The sequence below is a fragment of the Gallinula chloropus genome, assembly GCF_964237585.1.
Source record: "Gallinula chloropus genome assembly, chromosome: 4".
NCBI classification, from domain to species: Eukaryota; Metazoa; Chordata; class Aves; order Gruiformes; family Rallidae; genus Gallinula; species Gallinula chloropus.
This window is the reverse complement of record NC_140088.1, coordinates 4,657,595-4,678,820: the sequence shown is the minus strand read 5'-3', so window position 1 is coordinate 4,678,820 and position 21,226 is coordinate 4,657,595. Positions and strand designations below refer to the sequence as shown.

The following is a 21,226-nucleotide window of genomic DNA, read 5'->3' as shown; positions in this document are numbered from 1 at the left end:
TGCTTGCTTTGGAGTTATCAAAGGGGAATGGTGTTCACAGTCCCCACCAAAGCAAGTGGTCAGGCCAGGCTGCCACGGTGGATGGCTGCTCCCTGCCTCAGCCAGCCCTCTGGGACATGGGATCCCTGCAGTGGAGCACAGCAATTGGTGTCCATGTGAGCAGTCGTGTGGTGAACTGAGCTCAGCAGCTTCTTGCTCTCCAGAAATTCTCTCTGAAGTTCATGCCATGGGCTTGGCTGCATTGATATCCAGTGTAAGACAGTCTGGTGCTTCAAAAATGCTGTTGCTGTTCCAGCATGGAAGATGGCCTGTGCCAGAGCTTGCTTTCTCTTGATGCCAACGGATTGCCACCGCTCTGAGCAGAACAAGATCTGGAGGATGTGCTTGGGATCAGCAAGGACTTGGTAATTGGACTGTTGTTCTTTCATTTTGCTACGCAGTAGCGAGCAGATTATAGAGCCCACATGTTATAGATTTCCTGTCATCCCTCATGAATCAAGCTCCACTGTCTTATTTACTGTCGGCCAAGGCCTGTGAATAACATCACCCAGGGATACACTCTCACGCAGTTGTGCAAACACGCAGTACAGAGCAGTTGCATGTGCCTTTCAGCTGCCAGTTTGCCTTCCCCCATCACATCACCTATGGTAGAGAAGGGCCCTCTGTTTCCTGTCTATCTGTACAGAATGGCTCCTGGCTTCCCTGAGAGCTCAGAGCTTGTAACACTGAAGGCAAATCTCTGCTCCCCAAATAATATTTAGTTCCACGTTTTTAGCTTTATGACCTTTCTAGTTACGAGTGTAGATGTTTTGTACACCATTATACCCACATCAACCAAGGATTCAGACTTCCAGTTTTTCCTGGGAGCTGTTTCATATGAAATCTGGCAGGTCTTCATTGCTTGTCAGAGAGGAAAGATTGGTTTGTGCTCAAGGCACAGCACTGGAAGTCAGGACCACGGGCACAGCTATCAGCTTGATCGAGGACAGCTAAGAAATGTTGCTGCTCTAGCTAGTGGTGTAGTAAATGTAGTAGGTGATAGCCTTGATTTATCAGAAGATATTTACTCAAGTTTCCCACCATTTCAGCTCAAGATTTTGAAAGACCATGAGAAATTGAGTCCAGCTGAGAGGTTTGCCTCAGTGAAGGGCTAATGCTTTTTTTTTTTTTTTCCCTTCTTTTTTGTCACTGCAGTGAGATTTTACTAGTGAATCAAGAAGTGAGGGGAAGTTCAGCTTGTCTGCTGTGAGCTAGGCTGCTAGTTGCAACCTTGTCCCTTGTAGGTTTTCATAAAAACATCTTTGGCCTTCCAAGTGATAAGCCTGGAGACCCAGAACTGATCTGGGATTGAGGGTGCTAATTTGTTTCTGTTAGGCAAGTACTGTTTTTGTTGTGGAAATCTAGATATTAGGCAAGTTTTGGGGAATGTGTATTCAAATAGTAAGATGTTTTGTCCAAAAGGAAGTGATTAAGCTGTTTGCTATGTCCGTTGTTGATAGAGCTGGAAGTAAAGGGGCTTTGATTGCAGTGTGGGAGATTTCAGTTTGATGTTACAAACTTGTATCAGCAATGATGCAGGAGTATTAGAACAGACTGAGAACAGCAGACAGTTTTTCAACAGCCTGGAAAAACATCTGTTATAAACATTGCAGCTATAGCTGATCCTCCTGTGGGATGGAGGGGTGCACCAATAACCTGACCTGGTCCTAGCCTTATTTTCTGTGACTCTGTGAAATGTTAACACATGTATAATCTTGTGTCCAGCTGATGCAAGCTTGAGATGGGTGCAGGTGTGTGTATGAAATAAGGACTGCCATTTATAAGCTCTGAGGATGATGTATGGAATGTACAGGAGAATACAAACACTTCCCTTTCCTTCAGAGGCCTGCCCTGCTGTACAAATACTAAAGTACCCAAATCATGGGAAGTGTTGAAAAGAGATGGCAGGAGCACTCCTCCTTGCTTAACCAACTTCCTTAATTTTTGTCTTCATTTTCACTGCCATACAACCAGCTACTATCACCATCTTTTATTGGTAGTGCTTCCTATAAAATTCAGTGTTTTCTGCCAAGCTTTAATCATTGCTGTAAACACTTTCTATATGTCTGATAGACTTTTTTTGGATGGACATTTTAATCAAAACCAGCAATTATATATTTATTTTTTAGAAAGAGAGTGTGTGCAATATTCTTGAACTATGCCTGCCTTCCATTAAAAAACAAATCAAGAAGCTTCCTCTTTGCAAAGACTGAAATCAGATTGTGTGCCAGGCTGCAGAGATAGCTGGGGCTGTGTCAGGGCAGAGGTACTGTCAGTAAGTGTGGCTACTAACCAGTAATGGAAAGACAGGACAAGGGGAGCAGGGCAAAAGATGAGGAGGGAAATCAAACACTTATAACCAGCTGCTGAACAAGGAGGCTGGGGCAGTGGAGAGTCAGGGAATGGTGTTTGGAGAGGTGAGATGAGAGCATAGGACAGGGATGGGGTGAGAAGGCAAAGGCAGTGATGAAAGTGGGCTGGGATGGTCTGCAGAAGAGAGAGAGCAAGATGCGTGACTTGGGCTGAGTGCTTGGAAGAGCCTCTGAGTCGTCATTTCTCACCTGTTATCAGTATCTGAAATTTGCCCAATGTTTCATGCTCCTCATGTTAGTGTTAAAGGAGGACAAGCTGCCCCTGCAGCCCATTTACTCCACTACCTTGGTTGTAGTGGTCCATGTGATTCCTCTCTTCTGGTAATTCACGTGTCATTCTGATACTTCACGAGGAAAGTTGTTCATTGTCAAAGAAACAACAAACTCTGTGAAAAGGGCACTTGGAAGGGTGCCAATGTAAGAACTAGAAGCTGGGGAAAGACCAGTTATCCTCTGCTTGCACTTCTGTCTACCTGACAGTGTGTCTTACCCAAATCACGTTCTAGCTGCGTCACTGTGTGCTGTCTCTTCCACAGGACCCCTGCCTCATTCACTGCATGCGATGGACCTGCTCTGAGATAAATCAGAGTTGCACAGTGAGCAAGACCATCTGTAGGACCCCTGCCTCATTTGTCAGGTGTGTACTGAGTGAAACAAGGGACTGCAGGAGGGAAAGGGAAGATTTTCTTGCTGAGGCAGTGAAATTCTGACCTGCCAGCTGACTTATTTTCCTGTGACCATTTCAGTTTTTCTGAGGTAACTGTTGTGGCAGTGGTTGTTTAATTGTGTGTTCCTTATTTTCTAGGGGACCTTTTTGATCCCAAAGAATCAGCTTTACAAAAACACCGAGTGTTTACAGCTGTAAATGAAGTGAATGGGAATCCACTGAACCCAAAGTGCTGTACCAGCACAGATCAGTCAGGCTGTTGGTGTCTCACACTGGGCACCCAGCATTAGCAAATACCTTTTAATATCATCTTCAGTCATTCACCTATAAAATGGGAATAAAAATATTCCCTCCTTTCATAGATCCCAAAATGATCTTGGGATGGTGAATCTCTTGGACAGTGTAATGATAAGCCCACAGAAAAACATATAAGGAAATGACTAAATCTCTAGAGCCAGGCTTGAATACTGTGCAGTAAATAAGGCCTGGGGCCACATACTGAACAATGAGCAGAAACCAGCATCTCAAGTAGCTGCTCATTACATGGGAACAGTCCCTTCCAAGTGTGGTCTGAGAGGGGGTACCATGGAAAAAATACAATTGTGTAATTAAGGGCTATAAAATAATGCCTGTGTACATATGGGCTAGGAGTATTTCTCACAAGTGGATGCAATTGTGGCACGTCCTAATTCTTGACTTCATTTCTAGTCAGCCCTATTTAACATACAGCTTTCCTGTTTGTCTTTGTTTCACGGGTCCTGTCATGCTTTCCAGGTTTATGTGCTGTAAAATAGTGTTGTCCCAGACTCTCCATTTGCATCAAGTGTTGACATTTCATGTAGTTGCAGTCGGCTAATCGTGGGTAGTCAAAACCTGCTCATCTTATATATTCCACAAGTTGTAAGCTCCACTGAGGTGCAGATTTGTGTGAGTAAGGCAGATCTGACCCTGTAATTTGCAATCATGAGCAACACTGACACCCAGATGCTGCTGTTCTTAACAGTGAAGGAATTAGGGATACTTGAGATCTTACAACCAACTAGCAGTAATTAAAACAATAAAACCCCCAGTAATTTTCCCATACAGCAATAGGCAAGAGAGGAGAATGTCACTAGGGCTATGAAATTACTTTAAAAGTCTTTGCTGTAATGGGTGGAGGATGAATTGCAAAGCTTAAGCTCTTAGTGAAAGTATGTAGAAATGTAATGCTTAAAATACTTAATTTTAAATAACCACACTTCAGATGACTGATTAAATTCATGTTTAGGAACAAATACATAATGACTGCAGCGCTAATGAAACAGTGTTAAAATCCATCAAGTTCAGTGCTAATGGTGCTGAGATGATCAGTATCCAACCCTGATGCTGGTTAACCTTTCCATGCCATGTCTGGTGTTTGCTGCAATTCCAAGGTAGAACGATACAAACAAGAAGTGGGGCTGTGCCACGTACCCCTGGCATTTCCTTTGTAGGAAGCAGAATTGTCTGTTGCAAATGCCTAGGAAATGTACCATAAAATCTTTTTCTCTTCTATTTTCCCTTTCCCATCCACAATCTCACATACTGGAAGAATTCATTGGTGTGTTTAGGCTGTAAGATGTGATGCCTCTCTCACGGGTGACTGTCGCTGTTGGTCAGTTGAGGACTTGGTTCCCATGTGCACCGCAGATAGCGGTTCGTTCTGGACATGAAGTCAGCCAAACCTACCAAACACACTTTAATCTGTGTAAGAGGCTGAATGAGTGTTCTTTGTGCAGTGGTTTAGCTGCTCAGTTTTAGTAGTTTCATCACACAAATGTATGGTTTGAAGAGGACAGAACAGAAAGTGATCCCAGGGTACTCAACAGCAGGAACTCTAACAAAATCTCCTCAGGCAGGGCCTGGCACGACTGGCCAAAGGAGAGAGGAAAGGACAATTGAAAAAAAACCAACCCAATCTGTTCTTGAAGTGGTCAGACAGCAAGATGCAGCACGTGTGCTGGGTGGGAGCCATCATTGAGAGCTAGATTCCCCATGGGAAATGCAGGCCTGGACTATCAAAGCAAGCTGTGGCTGGGACAAACAGATGTTATGCCAGACACGTCAGCAGAGCTAGTCTGTTTTGCATAGGCACCTGATCTTACTTGGCATGCTTTAAACTCTTTTCTGAATCTCAGGATGCAATATAACCATTATGGTTTAATCCTAACTCCTCTGTTCTCTGCACATGATACAACTCTGGGGTGTATACTTCTAGCCTGTGCAAACAGGGAGCCCAGGCACAAGGTGACACGTTGCCAGGTTGCACAGCTCCTGACTTTGCAGCCTCAGTCACACACCTCTGCTTCCCTTCAGTGGGAGAAGGAGGAGAGGCTGTGGGGGCACTGCATTGCCAAGGTGAACAGTCTGTCCCCTACAGGTGTTTCACTGACAGTTAGGTAATGCTGTTTTGAAAACATCATCCTGAGGCACCTCTGCACAACAGGCACTCTGCCCTCTGGAAAACCAGGCTAGGGCAGAGTGGGGAAAATGAACCTGAACATAAGGGCCAGTAGCCCCCACACTGCTCTGGCAGTGCAGTGGTAAGGTCAGGCCTTGGCATCCCAAAAACTGCGTGTGGCCAGAGCATGTGATCTTAGCTATGTTCAGGGGCAGGTAAGTCAGAGTCTCACTCCTTACAGACCTGACAAGTGTAAAAATGTTTATTTGCTGCTCTGGATCCACGATCTAAGAGAAAAGAATAAAAGTGATTTAACCTCCAGTGTAAAGGAAATCACCTGACTGAGCAGGACACAGAGGACAAATGGGGCAGAGGGCCTTACCTTGCCTGTTCAGGAAGGATGGGGAAACTGAGGTGAGGCACAGGATCATATTATTTATTACTATTTATTATTAATTTTCTAATTTTTTTTTCTGTGCTCGATTTCACTGTTGCTGGAAATAAAGGCTCCTCTAGCTGTCTGGGTGCATCTGTGACATTGACTCTGTCTTTGAGATGGGGAGCACCCTCTGGTGGTTAAGGATAATCTGACATTCCCTGGGATTGGCACCCATCATCCCCGCAAGCCACCAGTTAAACTGGGTGGGAGGCAGTGCTGGTTTCTCTCACTGCTGGGGTGGGTGTTAGGGGCACAAGCGCTCTTTTGGACTTTCTAACACAGGAATCTGAGTTGACATCCTGGGAAGTCCTATGAAAAGGGGGAGGGGGGTTGTGTGTGGGGTGGTGTTCTCCCTGACATACTGTTGGACAAAAGCTCACATTAAGCCCCTTCTAGCTTTCTCCTGATGAGAGGGAAAGTAAAGCTCAGTTTGCTTCGTTAGTTCCCAGTGGATGCAAAATCCAGCCCCTGCTTTTTCCCTACAACTGCTGTTCCCTACCTCTGCTCTTGCTTCTGTCTCCCAAAAGCACTAGACTTGTACCCAGAGCTTTCCTTGGTCCATCTCTGGATGTATTTGCTCTGCCTAAGTGTTAAAGCCAGCACAGTCCAGTCCCTTTCAGGGAGCACAGGAATTCAGCTCAGGTTTCCCTTCTCCTTCCCTAAGTGGATTAACAGGCTGAGGGGATCATCTCTGCCTGCCTGACTCAATCTTCATTAGCTAACATGTTTCGCCAGCCACAGTCACATCCTGGTCTGGAGAGCTGTTTAACAGGAGTGGATTCTGGCCCCAGCCCCCACAAAGGCTGTTGCATCTTTGGAGAGGGTTTTCTTGATAGCAAGGCTGTGTGGGCTGCCCTGGGTGATGGGGATGCAGGGCAGGAGTGCAGCAGGATGTCCAGTCTTGCTCTGTGCAGTGTTCAATTCACAATAATTAGTCTGCATCCTCTGCTGAGTGAGATCTGCCCCTCTATGTAATGCACGTGCTGTACAAGTGTCAGAAAACATTCTGCACCTCTGAAGGTGCACCCACGTGTGATTTGGTTTTGTCTGTCTGTGGGATTTTTTCTCCCAGGGTTTTCTAGCCAAGGGAGGATCCTGAGTATATGGGATGTTCCTAAAACTTTCATTAGCTGACTGCCACTTCTGGATGCCCTTTCCTGGGTGTTTGCAGGTACATCTGAATGCAGGATTTCCTAACAAGCTGCATGCAAGCAGCTGACTGTCTCCTCAGCCTCTTCTTCTCCCTGATGCTTTGTGGGAGTTGTTAATGGGAGTTGCACCCTTGTGCAGTCAGTCACTTATTTTACAAGCGCTGCTGTTTCCTCAGTCCAGGGAAGGCATTTTCTAGACAAGAAAGCTGTACACTTTAAACTGCATCGATTTTAAAACAATCTAATTAACTACTGAAAATCCAAACAGTGGATTCTCTCCTCCCCGTTTGAGGATGCTTCATTTTTGTTCATTAGATGTCTAAAGAGGTTTCATTTCAATAGTAACAAGTGCCTTTTGCACCAGCTGCAGTTAATCTATTTAAAATTGTACCTTGAATTATACTGCAGTACATTCTCATGCAAAGCAAGCCTGTGAGAAGAGGGGGTGAACACTGGGCTTCACTAATACCAGTTGCCATTGGGGGACCCCTTTGCCCAGCAGTACAGAGGCATTTGGTGTCTGCGCAAAGGCTTTCCAAGCAGGAGGAAGAGGTCTCCTCATGTCTGTCATATGCTTGTAGCAGGTACAGATTAAAGCCTTGTGTGTCTGCAAAACAGAGGCTGTGAAAACACAGAGCGTGCTGCAGAAATTGTTGTGACTGGAAGATCTCAATGGGAAGTGTTTCACCAGGGTGCAAATGTCCTCCTTTTGCTTTTGTAACCTGCCTGTTGCAGTGGGGAAAGTTGATGTGCCAGGCTTGGAAAGTAAGGTTGACTGGCCAGGAACAGCATCAAAGTGGACTTTTTTATTTATTTATTTATTTATTAGTTTTGGCAAGTTGGAAGGGAAATTAAAAAAGGCAAATGAGCAATGGAGGGGGCAAAGGATGCTGCAGACTCTGGAGGATTTTAAAACCTAAAAGTGTATTTAGCAAATTAAGGGATGAATTTAATTTCCCAAACAATGCCTGTTAAAAACCACAAATTAATAACTTCAGGACTTATGAACTAGCAGTGTATTTGGTTTGGCCCTGTGAAGATTTTCAAGCCACAAGCCAATGGTTAAAGCAGAACAGCTCCCCAGAGAGCTCTGGGTTGTCTGTGCTCTAGCTCCCCAGGGGATACAACCCTCTCTGGAGCAGTCCCCCATCAGGGCTAAGTAGCTATCGATGCTTAATTATGTTCTTCCCACAGTGGGAGGAAAAAAGATCACACAAACCCTAAAAATGTAACTTGTCTCTGAACAGGCAGCAAGGGAACTTTCCTGTGAGAGACAAATAAGACCTGTTTTGTCGGATGGAAAATGGGTCCTTTTATACTGCCCTTTGTTTGGGGGAACATAGACCAGGAGAACAAACCTGGGGTTTTTTATATTTATGAGTACCAGAAATCACTTTGTTATGTGTGGGGATGAGCAGACTGGGGAGGAAGCAGTCTGAGTTAGGACTCGCTGAAACACTCTTACTGTTAGACTTTGTGCCTTTTTGATGTTGAAGCTATGCTGGCTTGTTGATCTTGTTGAGGATGATACTGTCTTGTTCTTCAGTTCTTTCCTTTTTTAAAGGTTTCCCAGAGCACTTCATGTACTAACGAGTTATTTTGCTACCACAACTGATTTTGCGGTAGCTTTAATGGCACGAAGCAGTGTACTGATTTGATATCAGAATTGAGGAAGAATATCATTGCTGGGGAGTAATACAAGATATATTAGGAGAGGAGGAGGAGGAATAAACTAGGAATGTTGAATGAGATGTGTCTAAAGCAGCAGTTCACTGTCTGCTTCTGCCCTTTTCATCTCAATCTCTGGCATCTCATCAGTAATGAATTGCAAGGAGACATGAATTGACACAGTGCAGGCTGTACTGCTCACGTAATTTCTTCAGTCTCCATCAGTGACCCTTTTGTAACACTATTCTTGCAGCATAGTCCAGCAAAAAAAATCTGGTGGTGGTTGATAGTTTCCAAGCCCTGGTTCCCCTTTGTGACCCTCTGACCAAAGTTAGAACAAGAGGATAGTCGCCAGGTATGTCTGACAGGGCAGATCTGCCTGCCTCTGTTCTTTCCTAGTTAGTAGTGAAGGGTCAACTCTGAATACTGAAAGGAATTCTGTGATTTTAGGGAATAACTCCTCTTCATCCTCCAATCTGGGGAAACAATAAGAAATTGCATCAAGTAAGACAGTATCCTATCTTGAAGAGGAATTTTTGATAGGATATTGTCGTGGTTTTGCCTAGCTGGGTGCTGAGAGAGACACCGGGGGCTGCAGAAAATGGCTGCTGGAACGCTCTGCCAGCCCCCAAAAATGTAAACATCAGGCAATTCAAGGCCAAAGTCATGGCTAGGGATAATCATAGCGCCTCTGAGAATGACATATAGGAGAAAACAACCCAGAAGCAGCTGCATTTTGCCACCAGAGAAGGGAGTGAGAAGATGTAAGGAGCTGTGCAGACACCAAGGCCGGGACAGGGCAGGGGAGGAGGCGGCCCAGGTGCTGGAGAGAAAGATGCCCCTGCAGCCCCTGGAGAAACCCATGGAAAAGGCCCAGACCCCACCTGCAGCCCGTGCAAGGGCTCCATGCTGGATGGAGCAGGAGGAGACATAGAGGAGATGCTGTGACCCTACGTTGGAACAAGCCCCTGCCAGCACTTGCAGCCATGAGGAGAAACAGAGACAGAGATGAGAGAGAAATATTTGCGTCGGAACAGGTTTGCTGGGGGGAGGCTTGGAACCCTGTGGACTGGGACTGAGAGACACTGTGATGGAGAGATTAAAGCCCTGTGGGAAAGGACTCACGTTGGAGAAGTTCATGGAGGACTGTCTGCTGTGGGTGAGACCCCACGGGGCAGCAGGGGGAGGGTGTGGAATGAATGTCACCCCCCGCCCCGGCCCAGAAGGAAATCAACTTGCAAGGGACTGAGCGAAGCCCCATCTCCCAGTCCCTGCCCCCCTGTGCTGCGAGCGGGGGGAAGAAGGGAGTGAAATCATGACTAGAGTGAAGTCTGCTAAGAAGGGAGCTGGGGGGGGGGGGGGGGGGGGGGGAGGAGGAGGTTAGAGGTGTCTTAAGATCTGGAAAAGGAAACCAGCTCATGAAGAAGTAACTGAGAACCCCATTTTCCCCAGTCCCTGCCCCCCCTGTACTGTGAGCAGGGGGAAGAAGGGAGCAAGATCATGGCTAAAGGGAAGTCTGCTGAGAAGGGAGTGGTGGGGGTAAAGTGTTTTAAGATCTGGTTGCTTTTGTTTTAAGCTCTGGTCACGCTCCTGACTCCAGTTTCACTGTTCTTTGTAGTGTAGTGCAATGAATTAGGTAGTTTCTCTCTTCTTCACTCTGTGTTGAGTCTGTTTTGCTCATGTCGTTGCTGACAGAATGATCTCTCCCTGCCTTTATGTTGTCTCCTGAGCCTGTTAATATATTATTTTCTCACCTGTCCAACTAAGAAGGGGAGTAATAGACTGACTTTGGGGGCGTCTGGCCTCCAGCCAGGGCTAAACCACCACAATATCAAGAATTCTGTATTTTCATGATGAGTTTTTCAATTCACATTATTTCATAGAATCACAGTATGGTCTGGGTTTGAAGGGACCTCAAAGATTTGAACCCCCCTGCCACCCTCCACTAGACCAGGGTGCCCAAAGTCCCATCCAACCTGGCCTTGAACACTGCCAGGGAGGGGGCAGACACAGCTTCTCTGGGCAACCTGTGCCAGGGCCTGACCATCCTCGTAGTGAAGAATTGCTGCCTCATACCTAATCGAAATCTGCCCTCCTTCAGTTTAAGGCCTTTACCCCTTGTCCTATCACTACAAATCCTTGTAGACAATCCCTCTCCAGATTTCTTACAGTCCTCCTTTAGGAACTGGAAGGCTACTACAAGGTCTTCCTGGAGCCTTTTCTTTTCCAGCCTGTCTTCACAGGTGAGGTGCTCCAGCCCTCTGGATCCCAGAGTCAGCTGTGGTACTACAGACAGGGTCTCAGGTGAGCAGAGTAGAGGGGGAGACTCACCTCCCTTGACCTGCTGGTCACACTTCTTTTGATACAGCTCAGGCTACAGTTGGCTTTCTGGGCTGCAAGTGAATATTGCCAGGTCATGTTGAGTTTTTCATCCACTCACACCCCCAAGTCCATTTCCCCAGGGCTGCTCTCAACCCATTCTCCACCCAGCCCATATTTCCTCCTGTTTAATCTGCTAGTCCTTCCCTCCCCTTAAGTTTAGGGTGTTAGAATGAGCTTTGAATACAGACTACACTGACAGGCCTTCTGTGCAGTTAGGATCTGGTTGTATGTTACTTCAGGGTAGCTTTATCAGCTGTGGATTGAATTGAGGATGTCTGTTGGGAGTTTCAGGTCTTGGTTTTCTCATTGGAGGTCCTTCCATCAGGCAGGTCTGTTAAACGCTTGCTGAGTCCCTAGAGACACTTGATCTGTGTTTAAAGGGAAGCAGCTGAACCATGAGAAGAGAGAGGCGGCTGTGTACTCAAGCACTATTACTCTGAAGGGATCTTACTGTAAACTCTGCAAAGCTTGCATGGCAGTCTTGGTGCCTGTGGTCCATCCCAGCAGAGACCTGTGTGATGCTCTTTCTGGCCTTTCCTGCTCTAAGAAAGGCAAGTTGATGGCTCCTGGATGTTTTGGGCATGAATTGTGTTTAACTCTCTTGAGGCTTTGGCCAGGAAAAGCTCTGGAGAATTTCAAGCAGCACCTGCCTCCTGCTACCCACTCCCTTAAAGCTTCCCCAGAGGAGACAACTGCTCAGGGAGAGCAGGAAGTCCATAAATAAATAATTCCTTCTGTCTCTCCTGATCAGCCCGAGCTGTTGTGATTGCTCCTGAATGCCTGGGTTGCTTTCTTCTTAATGGCTTTTAAACCAATTTTACCCTCATCTGATGACCCAGCTTCTCCTCCTATTTTTGGAGGAACAATTTCTTCTTTTAGAGAGAGGATTTTGGGGTGTATTTGTATTGTATGGAGAGTTTTGGCTGAGGTGAAATAGTACAGCAGTTCAGCCAAAGCTGCAGTTTACTGGCTCTAGGAGACTGCCCCATGCCTTATTCTGACAAACATCTACAGGGCACCTCCCTGGGTATTGCAGTTAGCACTGACCCTTGCTTGAGAGCACCGAACACATGTGATGCTCATGGACATCCCACAAACATTTAATAATTCTCCCACCAGTCTAAGACACTTTACTCTTTCTGATGTTTTACTGTTGGGAGAGGTAATCACAGAGACAACTGAGTGCTTACCCTTTGTCTCACAGTGTGTGGGTAAAAGTCTGGGACCATAGGTTAGGAGTGTAGGCTCTCCTTTGTCTGCTCAGTTGACTTATTAATGGGCAGTTGACAGCTTGCCAAATATTTAGGGCTTGTATTGGTGGTCTTGTATTTTGTATACAGGAACTGAGGTAGCTCAAAAAAAAGTTCCTTACATAGCAAATGTATTGTCAAATCAGAAGGTGCTTGGTGTGTATCCTAGTCCAGCCCCTGGAGGTCTTTATTGCTCATCCGAAGGGTGTCATCTGGGTTTGTCTGTGCAGAAGTGTTCTGTATTTCTGTAAGTGTTTGTACTGCCTCTGTAGGCAGAACATACCTGCTGGGAACAGGACATGCAAAGCACGTTCTGAACATGCTTACAGTGCTGGTAAGGCACATGTGATGAGTGCTAGCACAAACGTGTTGTGTTGCAGGCCAGTGATGGTCTCCCACAGTGCCTTTGGGACTGTGTGGAACACAGCTGGGTGGAACACAGCTGCCATGTCTATGGCTATGATGCCAAATGGTCTGATTCAACCCGAATTATTGCTGGCCTAGTCCAGGCTAATGACCTACATTTTTAATTTTAATCATCCTGCTTGACCAATCAGCATCATGACTCTCCTAATGAAAAAAAGCTCCTGGAAACAAACTGGTCTCTCAAGGAACTTTTCCCTGGTACCTTGTCCCTCAGAAGTAAGGCCCCTGGGCACCATGTCGTTGGCTGTTTGGCAGACCTCTGAATCTGAAGAACTGACAGCCCTTCTCTCCTGCCATCTTCCTTCTGTCCTGCTTTCTAACTTCTTGGTACTCTGAAAGAGCAACGGGTTTAACAAGTGAAGCACTGTCCCCCAGGGTGAAACTGGTGCCAACAACTTCTGGAAGTTATGTCCCAAAAGCCTACCCTTTGCTGAATTGCCCACCACACAAGTTATGAAATACTGATAAATATTGAGGGGCAGGGTATAAAAGAGGAGTTGAGTACTACTGAGTTCAGATTACAGTAAATATTTACTGTATGGTAGAAGAATGGTGTGTTCAACAGAAGAGCAGAGAGGGGAAGCATTGATAGTCCTTTATCATTGTGAAAATAAAGGTGTTCAAGAGAGGAGCAAAAGACCAAAACTGGATTTTCCTTTGTAAGCACCGTGGAGACCAAGGGGACCTGTTGCTAGGAGGCTGCAGCACCAAAGTCACCCTCAGACCACACGGGACTGAGATTTGAGCTTGCCTTAACAATGATACTGAAAAGTAATCTTTTATGATGCTGCCACAGGAATGGCAAAGCTGGCAACATGTGACTTGGAGGGATGAAGGCATTTTTGCTGAAATCCATTGATGTGTGCTCAGGTCCATCAGGAGAAGGCTTTACTGCTGCCCACAAATGCTTCTGTGCCTGGATCTCTGAGAAACTTCGACTTGGAAGTCACGTCAGTAAGACCTTTTCAAAGACATCCAGGGACATGTGCTTCCACACATGAGAAAGCTTGCCATCTTTTGGAGTACAGAGGGCTGCATAACAGAAGTAGGACTAAACTAGTGAAGCTTTTCCTTTCTACAGACAAGCTATTTTTTTCTAGAAACAGCACCTATCTCCTTGTGACTGGCTGCCCTCTTGATACTGTATGCATAGTCCTGAGTTGCCCTGCCTCTTCTAAATGATGTTTGGTGGCATAGGCAAGGAATTTTTTCTTTTTTTTTCCATTTCTTGTTTGAAAAGCACCACAAAACCATGATCATTCATGGTTTGCAGGCATAGTGTTTGAATGTTAATGACTTGTAGACAGAGCAGCAATTTCCTAATGTGTTTTACTGCAGGTGTCTGAATGAGATACAGTTGATGGAATTCTGAAGTTGAAAGTATGTTAAGAAGCTTGGAATAGGGTTTGTTGGCAAAGCTGTCTAATCAAATAATCTGTCACACAAATTTGCCCTGGTCCAGAAAGTGAAATAAATGTAGTTCAAGTAATCAACTCAAGAGGGAGTTGTGAAAAAAAAATCTGCATGCTACCCACTGGCTTTTGTCATGTCATGGTATCCATACTGTAAAGTTTGGGCCACTGCAGCTACCTCACTGCTGTGTTGCTGGGAAATAAGTTATCTTGTATGTGTTTAAGTCCTTGTTTCCACCACAGATTTAGAAAAATTGCCTTCCACCTTTCACTGCCTAGCCCTCAGTGGGCATGTTCTCTAACAGTGGTAACTCTGAAGCACTCTGGTTCTTAAACCCAACTCCTTTTCTGGGTTGAAACAGTTGGCATTATCAATGCACATGCCAAAAATGTTTTAATTCTTTGCTTGCAGCATAACAGTAACTGTTATTTCTCCTGACAAGACAGATACTTCTTTTCATCAGTTCAGTGAGTAAGCTGGTGCTGTGAATATTAGGGTGCTGAGGTGGTTACAATGCATGGGCTTGGAGAGAGAAACACCAGATCCTCTCCCCAAACTAGAAGAAAGAACAAGCATCCCCTATTCTCCTACCCTGCCTCCTTAGCCTTTTGCAGTACTAGACTGGAAGCTAGTGTACTGGGTAGGAAAGCTAAAGGTGAAAAGATGCTGTTTGCCTTTGTCCTATCTGAGAGGATGAAGCACCATACTGGGAAAGCTGTGTTTGTGATGCTTTTGTGCTGGAGGATTTGCAACAGCTAACCAGAGGTGTCTCCAGGACTCCTTGATGCCTTATGTTCCCTGCATTCTCTTCATAGCTGTACAAATGCTCTGTGGGCAATCATGGGTTGGGAAGAATTCATCTCTGCTTTGCTGCAGTTTGGAAAGAGGACAGGGAAGAGCAGTGAGTGTGCTAGTAAATGATGTTTAGCTGTCAGTGTGATCAACCTCTTCAGTCAGTGTCTTGGTCATGTTCTGCCCAACCACAGTGGCCCAACAGAGGGCTGGTGTAATACATCATGGAAAACAGGTCAAAATTTGGAGCTGGATAGCAGCTCTCTATTCTTCAGTCTTCTAAGTCTGCAAGGTCCATTTGCCTCTGTAATTACATATCTATTTTTGAGGTAGGTTTCTGTCTGCTTAGTAATACAAGTTAGGTAAAGACTAAACATGAAAGCAGATACAACCCAGTATTTGTAAGCAAGGAGGATAGACATTGCATCACATGTATTGGCTAAGTGATGATGCAAGAGAGAGCAGAAGACATAATCCCAGCTATATAATTCCCTCCTCCCCCCCCCCCCCCCCCCCCCCCCGTCTGTTTCTTACTACAAGTTCTTCCAAAAATTGGAAACCAAAATCCCTCTCCCCATCACATTTACTCTTTCCCATTTGGTAAAAGACTCTGCCCTCACCTCTTACTCCAGTGCCTTGCTTTGAATTCTACAAAAATGAGTATATTAGTATAGCTTCCCCAGGTTTCTCTTTGTGCACACGTGTGTCTGCATGTGCACTTTCACCTAAGACATCAGCAGGAACATGCTCTGGTCTGGAAACAAGCCTGTTATTAACACTAAAAGGACAAAAACAGGTACAGAAAGACACAAAACAGCATTTGCCCTATAAAATAGAGGTCATTAAAAGAAAGTAATGACTTTTCATTGAAATGTAGGGACTAAGTTTGTCTTATCTCAGAGCTCCTAACACTGGATTTAATGAAAGGTCATGTTTTTGGGACAGAGAATTCTCATTCAAAGCAGGACTGTAAGGGTTAAGCCACTTGAATTCAGACTTTTGCTCTGCTACAGATTTGCTCAGATTGATCTGGGACAGACCACACAACTTCTTTCTGATGTGATTGGGCAGTCTATAGGTTGAGAATTACAGCCCAGCTGTCTAGGTAATGCTTGAAACCTCTCAGGATGCTCAGATGGGCAGTTATTTAAAAATTACACGTTGAGCTTCAGCAGTGATGGTGGTGACACCTTTTAGATGGAAGGTAGTTAGTAGTTAGTTAAGAGTTGTGCTTTTGGCATGGGGTTTGGGTTTTTTTAATAATCTATTGGAAATTGGTAGAACACAAGACATTGTCTTTGCGGGGAAAGTGGACAGTTTTGGGTGGAAACTAAAGGAAAATAAAACAGAGCTTAAAATAGTCTGTTTTGTACTCATGCATAAAGGCTGTATCTGGGATAGCTGTTTGCTGTGAGAGTGGTGAAAATTTACCAGCAACCAGGGACCTGCGTTCAGGGAACCCAGGTTTGTCTCCAGGATTGCCAGCCTTGCAAAGCAGAGGGATCAGGGCAAGCAGCACAGATGACTTGTGTGAAGTCCAAGCAGTACTACTGGCCTCAAAAAGTGTGAAAGGGTTGTCTTCTAAATTCAACACAACAACCTCTCTGTAACTTTTGTTTCCTTAAATGAGACAGGCTGGGAAAGGTCTCTTGTCATTGAACTCCTCTTTCCCCAGCAGGCAGGATAACAATGTGTGTACATGTCTGTTCTGCACAGCTCCTGACCATTATGTATGTCTTTTGCCCCATGCAGATACCACTTCACTGATTTCCTTGTGAGGATACAGTAACAGGGCCTTCATAAAAGGGGAAAAAAAAATTCCAAACTCCCAACAGTAACTGGATCTCTCCTTCTGCTGCAATTTCCTTACAAAAAACTAGCCTTATCAACAAGTGAAATCAGGTTGGTTTGGCATGGTTTGCAGGTTACTCCTACATCAGACCAAATGAAATTTCTGTCAGTCAATCAGTCAGCTTGCTGGAAAGTTGATCATTATTCCATGATAAAAAAATTTTTAAAAGTAAAAAAATTAATCTATCAAAACCAGATTAGTCGTTAAAGAATGGTGGGAAAGTCTCCAAGGAAAGTCTCCATCCGTCATCTCTTGGAAGAGCCAGCAAAAGTAGAGGGGTGTGTCTTCACAACTCTTGCTTTCTGGGGAAGGGGACTGCATGCCTCAAACTGCCTATATATATATATATAGCTCCAGCAGCCTTAGAGCACTCTGACTGTGTTCTGTCCAGGGCTAACACTGATGGAAAGTTACTGTTCTGCATTTGGGGCAGGCATGAGAAGAGCTAGTGATCTCAAAGGCCAGAGTCTGCCTTATGCAAGTCATCCCAATGGGTAGCGCTTGCTGGAGCACCTGCAGGTGTGCTGTGCTCAGAGACTGCAGATGTAGTGGCCATTCCTGCCCCTTCTGCAGGGATAGAAAAGCAGTTCCAGGATTTGGTGAGGCTGGCCAGCAAAGGCTGTGCTCACAGGTGATGCTGCTGTTGCCTCGTGTTCACCCAAGCTGAGGATTTTGGCTTCCAGATCTGTCAGTTTAATCTTAAGCATCCTTTCTAACTGAGCTCTGGTACTTTCCTTAAAAATATGCACGTTGGAAGGAAGGCCCTGTCCAGATCAGTGTTTCCTTCTTTATTCTTTGGGGGAAATGAGAAAAGTTCTAAAGCTGTGAGAAGATCTCAGAAAGCACTGTGCATAGAGGGGGTTACAAAAGAAGATGAAACCTCCTGAAGCTCCAAAATCAGCCTCCAGGACTCTTGCCCTCTCCTTTGAGGAATTCAGGTTGGCAGATCAGGCCCAGCCAGCAGAAACTATTCCTTTCTATTCTTCTTAGAAAGGAAGAACCAAACCTTTGCACAGCTTCTCTCAAGGCAGGGAAAGCTCCATTTGTCCATTTGTGCTGGATCAGAAGAGATTAATGTTACATTTCTGCACCACTCTGTAAATACCCACCTTGCCCAGGCAGTCTTCTGTCAGCAACAGCCCATTTCCAGAGTACAAACCCACCATTGTACTGTTTATATCAGTTAATTCGGCCCTGTGGACCCCGTGCCTGGCAATTGCATGGCTCCCTGCTTGCCTCAGCCTGAATAAAAGCTCAAAGTACAAGATTTTAAAAATCAGCTATTGGGAAAGCAGAACCTGCCTGCCAGGCCATTCCCACCCTGGTGTGTCATTCACTGAGGGCCCACGCCAGAGCTAATCTCTGCACTGTCAGGTCCCAGCCAGGGCACATCTTTCTGGAGAAGAGTGTTTTCTGACAAAATTGTCCCCCTGCAAACACCCTGAATGCTCTTTAACTGTAGTCTGCCCAGGTCTTCATCCTGTGTGTCTCCTCTAGCCTCTCTTGCTGCTGTGCATTGGGAATCATCTTCAAGGGCAACTAGGCCATCCTAGAACCTCTCTTCCAGAGAACCTCTCTGACCCCAGACTTCTGTTGGAAACATACTGGGCCTGCTTTCATCCTTCTTGCCTCTGCTTGGGTCAAGTGATCTTTGATGTGAGGTTCCTTGCTTACAAGTGTGGCCCTATTAATGCTAATGTCCTACTAAAGCTCGTGTCTTCTGCCTCTTCAGCATTTAAAGCATCTTACAGTTTCTGCTGGGCTGATATATCACTTATTAATCATGCTGTCTGGAAATATGTATAATCCGAATTGTGTCACCTGCAACATTCAGGTGATCAGATCCTGCTGTACTCCTAACACTGAGCACGAGTCTTCTCTCTGTCTCCCATTGTCTAAATGAAGCAGTTTTCTGTGCCATCTTCATGTGTACCTCTCACCATAAAATACTTGTGCTTTGACATCCTGAGGCTGTGCTGTCTTAAGGACAGTTGATGAGAATCACACAGCCTGTCCCCACATGGCCTGGGGACGTGCTAGGGCATACCATTCGTTGGCATGGGATTTGTTAAGATGCCTGGTAGAGGAGGTAGTGAGGAAGCTGCACTGAGACGTCAATAAAGCAAGGGCAGTTTACACTGTGGATTTGGCCATTCCTCTTTTGCCAGTATTTTCAAGTTGCTACAAATACTGATTGTATGGAAAGTTTTGGCCTGATTTAGGCCGTGCTTAGCACCACGTTTATAGCTGAACCACACTGCATTTACTTCTATGCTGTGTTGTCCCCTTTATCAAAAATGCTCTAGTCTGCCCTTTGCTTGCCCTGGGGTTGTAGGCTCTTGCCTCAAATTAGTTTCTGCATTTTGTATTAAGAAATATCCTCTTAGTTCCTACTTTTTTTTTCCTTTTTGTTTGCCTAGCATAGGAGAATTAAGCCTTTATCCAGGTGTGTTTGTGTGTGTTTCCCTTTTAAAAGGCCTCTAGTTCTTCTTTATCCGTTAAGGGCACTTTTTATATGTTTGAGCAGTGGATAGCAAAGGATAAAGTGGAAGCCTGAGAGAGACGAGCAAGGCACTCATGAGTGCAGTTTGTAGGGTGGAGGGTAGGTACCGAGGGATGAATAGACCCTGTAGGGCACCTCTACATGAGCCAGGCTTTCAGAGCAAGGCTGTGTGTGCCCAAGGCCCCCGTGCTTGTATGGAGAGGGGTCTCCAGGCAGGTATTGGTACAAAACATGTGTGGGAAACGGGGAAGCTCACTAACAGCAACCAGTACAGCCGTAGAGCTTTGACAACGTGCCCTTCACGAGGCTCGCTGTGCGGTTTCGGTGGTTGTGAAGGCTTCCAGGGGTCTGTACCTGTGCGGTTTGTGCTTGGGAATATGCCTGGTTACCCTGGATGTCTGGCTCTGCTCTCGTGCCGGGGTTTACTCCAGTGTGGTTTCGTGGACGGCGCTGCCCCGAATCACACCGCGCTGAAACGGGGCCCGGCGCTCCGCTGCGTGCAGGCGTTGGTTGGTTGGGGGGTGTGCGGGAAAGCAGGGGTCCGAGCGCGGTGCGGGGCTGCCCGTGTCAGACGCGGGTCTCCGCGTGTGCACACAGAGCTCCTCCGCGGGGTCCCGCTTGGCTGTAGCGGAGCCCGGGCCGTGCGGGCACGGAGCGGCACGCTGCCGCCCGGTCCCGGGCACGGGGGCTGCGCTGGGGGAGGACAGGCACCCGCCCGTGCGGGAAACCAGCAGGTGTAAGGGGCACCCTCCACCTCCAAGGTTGTGCTTAACCCTAAACTCCACAGCCGGTGCCTGCGAGAGAGGGATCAGTGGGTAAGAGGCGCGGGAAGCGTGCGCTGCCGCTGCGATCATCCCCGTGGCGGGAACAGGCTGGCGCTGTGATTTCGTCTCACCCGCGCTGACACGGCCCGGTCGCCCCAGCTGCAGCGCCAGGGGCAGCAGTGCCAGCGGCCCACACCGCGCCCCGACCACGCGGCCCCCAACTCCTCCGGCCCCGGCCCGGGACGCCCTTCCCGGAGCAGCGCGGGGCTCCGCGATGCCGCCGGTCGCGCTACGGTGCCGTGTCCGGCGGGGCCCCCCCCTCCGCTCCCCGCCCTGGCCGTGCCTCCCCCCAGCCGCGCTCCAAGCCCAGCCCCTGCGCGGGAGCCAATAGCCGCCCTGCCGTCTCCATCCGTCTCCCGGCGTTAAAGCTACAGCGGGGCTCGGGGCGGCGAAATCCCCCGTGGCCGTGTCCTGCGCGCCGCCCGCCTCCTGCCGCCGTCAGTGTGTCCGCACGCGGGTGCGGGAGCGGAGCGGCGCTGCCTCCCCGCCGCCTCTGCCCCGCCGCCGGGCTCGGGCCGGCTCCGCTTCCCGGGGCTCCCCGCTCTCCCTGCCCGCTGCAGTTTAGTTGCTCTCCCGTGTTGTTTGATTTTTTTTTTCCTTTATTTTTTTTTCTTTCCTTCTTTTTCTTCCCTTTTCTTTTTTTTTCTTTTCTTTTTTTTTTTGTTTTTCTTTTTTTTTTTTCTCCTCCAACCGGGAATGCTCAAACTGGACTGATGGACATTTCCGAGCTGTGCATCTCCGACCCGCTCGGCTACCACAACCAGTGAGTGTGCCGTGCCGTGCCGCGCCGGGACCGGGCGGGCCGGGGGCGGGCTGGGACCGGCGGGCGCTGCGTCCCGCGGCGGATGGGACGGGGCAGCGACCCCGCAGTCCCGCTGCCTCCCTGCCGCAGACCCACCCGCCTCCCTCCCCCGCGGGGGCACCGCGTGTGCCGGGTGTACGGCAGCGGCCGGCCGCGGGCAGGGCGATGCGCACCTCGGCGCCGGCAGGTGCGGCAGAGTCCGCGGCGGAGCGCTCGGGGAGGGGGGG

General features: G+C 47.2%; 1 protein-coding gene across 1 annotated transcript in view; it reads left to right on the top strand.

Annotated features, from left to right (window-relative positions):
- Positions 1-20,910: 20,910 nt before the first annotated feature.
- The window catches only part of ESRRB (estrogen related receptor beta), a gene marked incomplete at both ends in the record, with an annotated part of 84,393 nt that continues 84,077 nt past the window's right edge, over positions 20,911-21,226 (top strand). The window contains one exon of the mRNA XM_084262755.1: positions 20,911-20,960. Coding sequence (XP_084118881.1) covers positions 20,911-20,960 — 50 coding nt within the window. The remainder of the gene's footprint in view (positions 20,961-21,226) is intronic.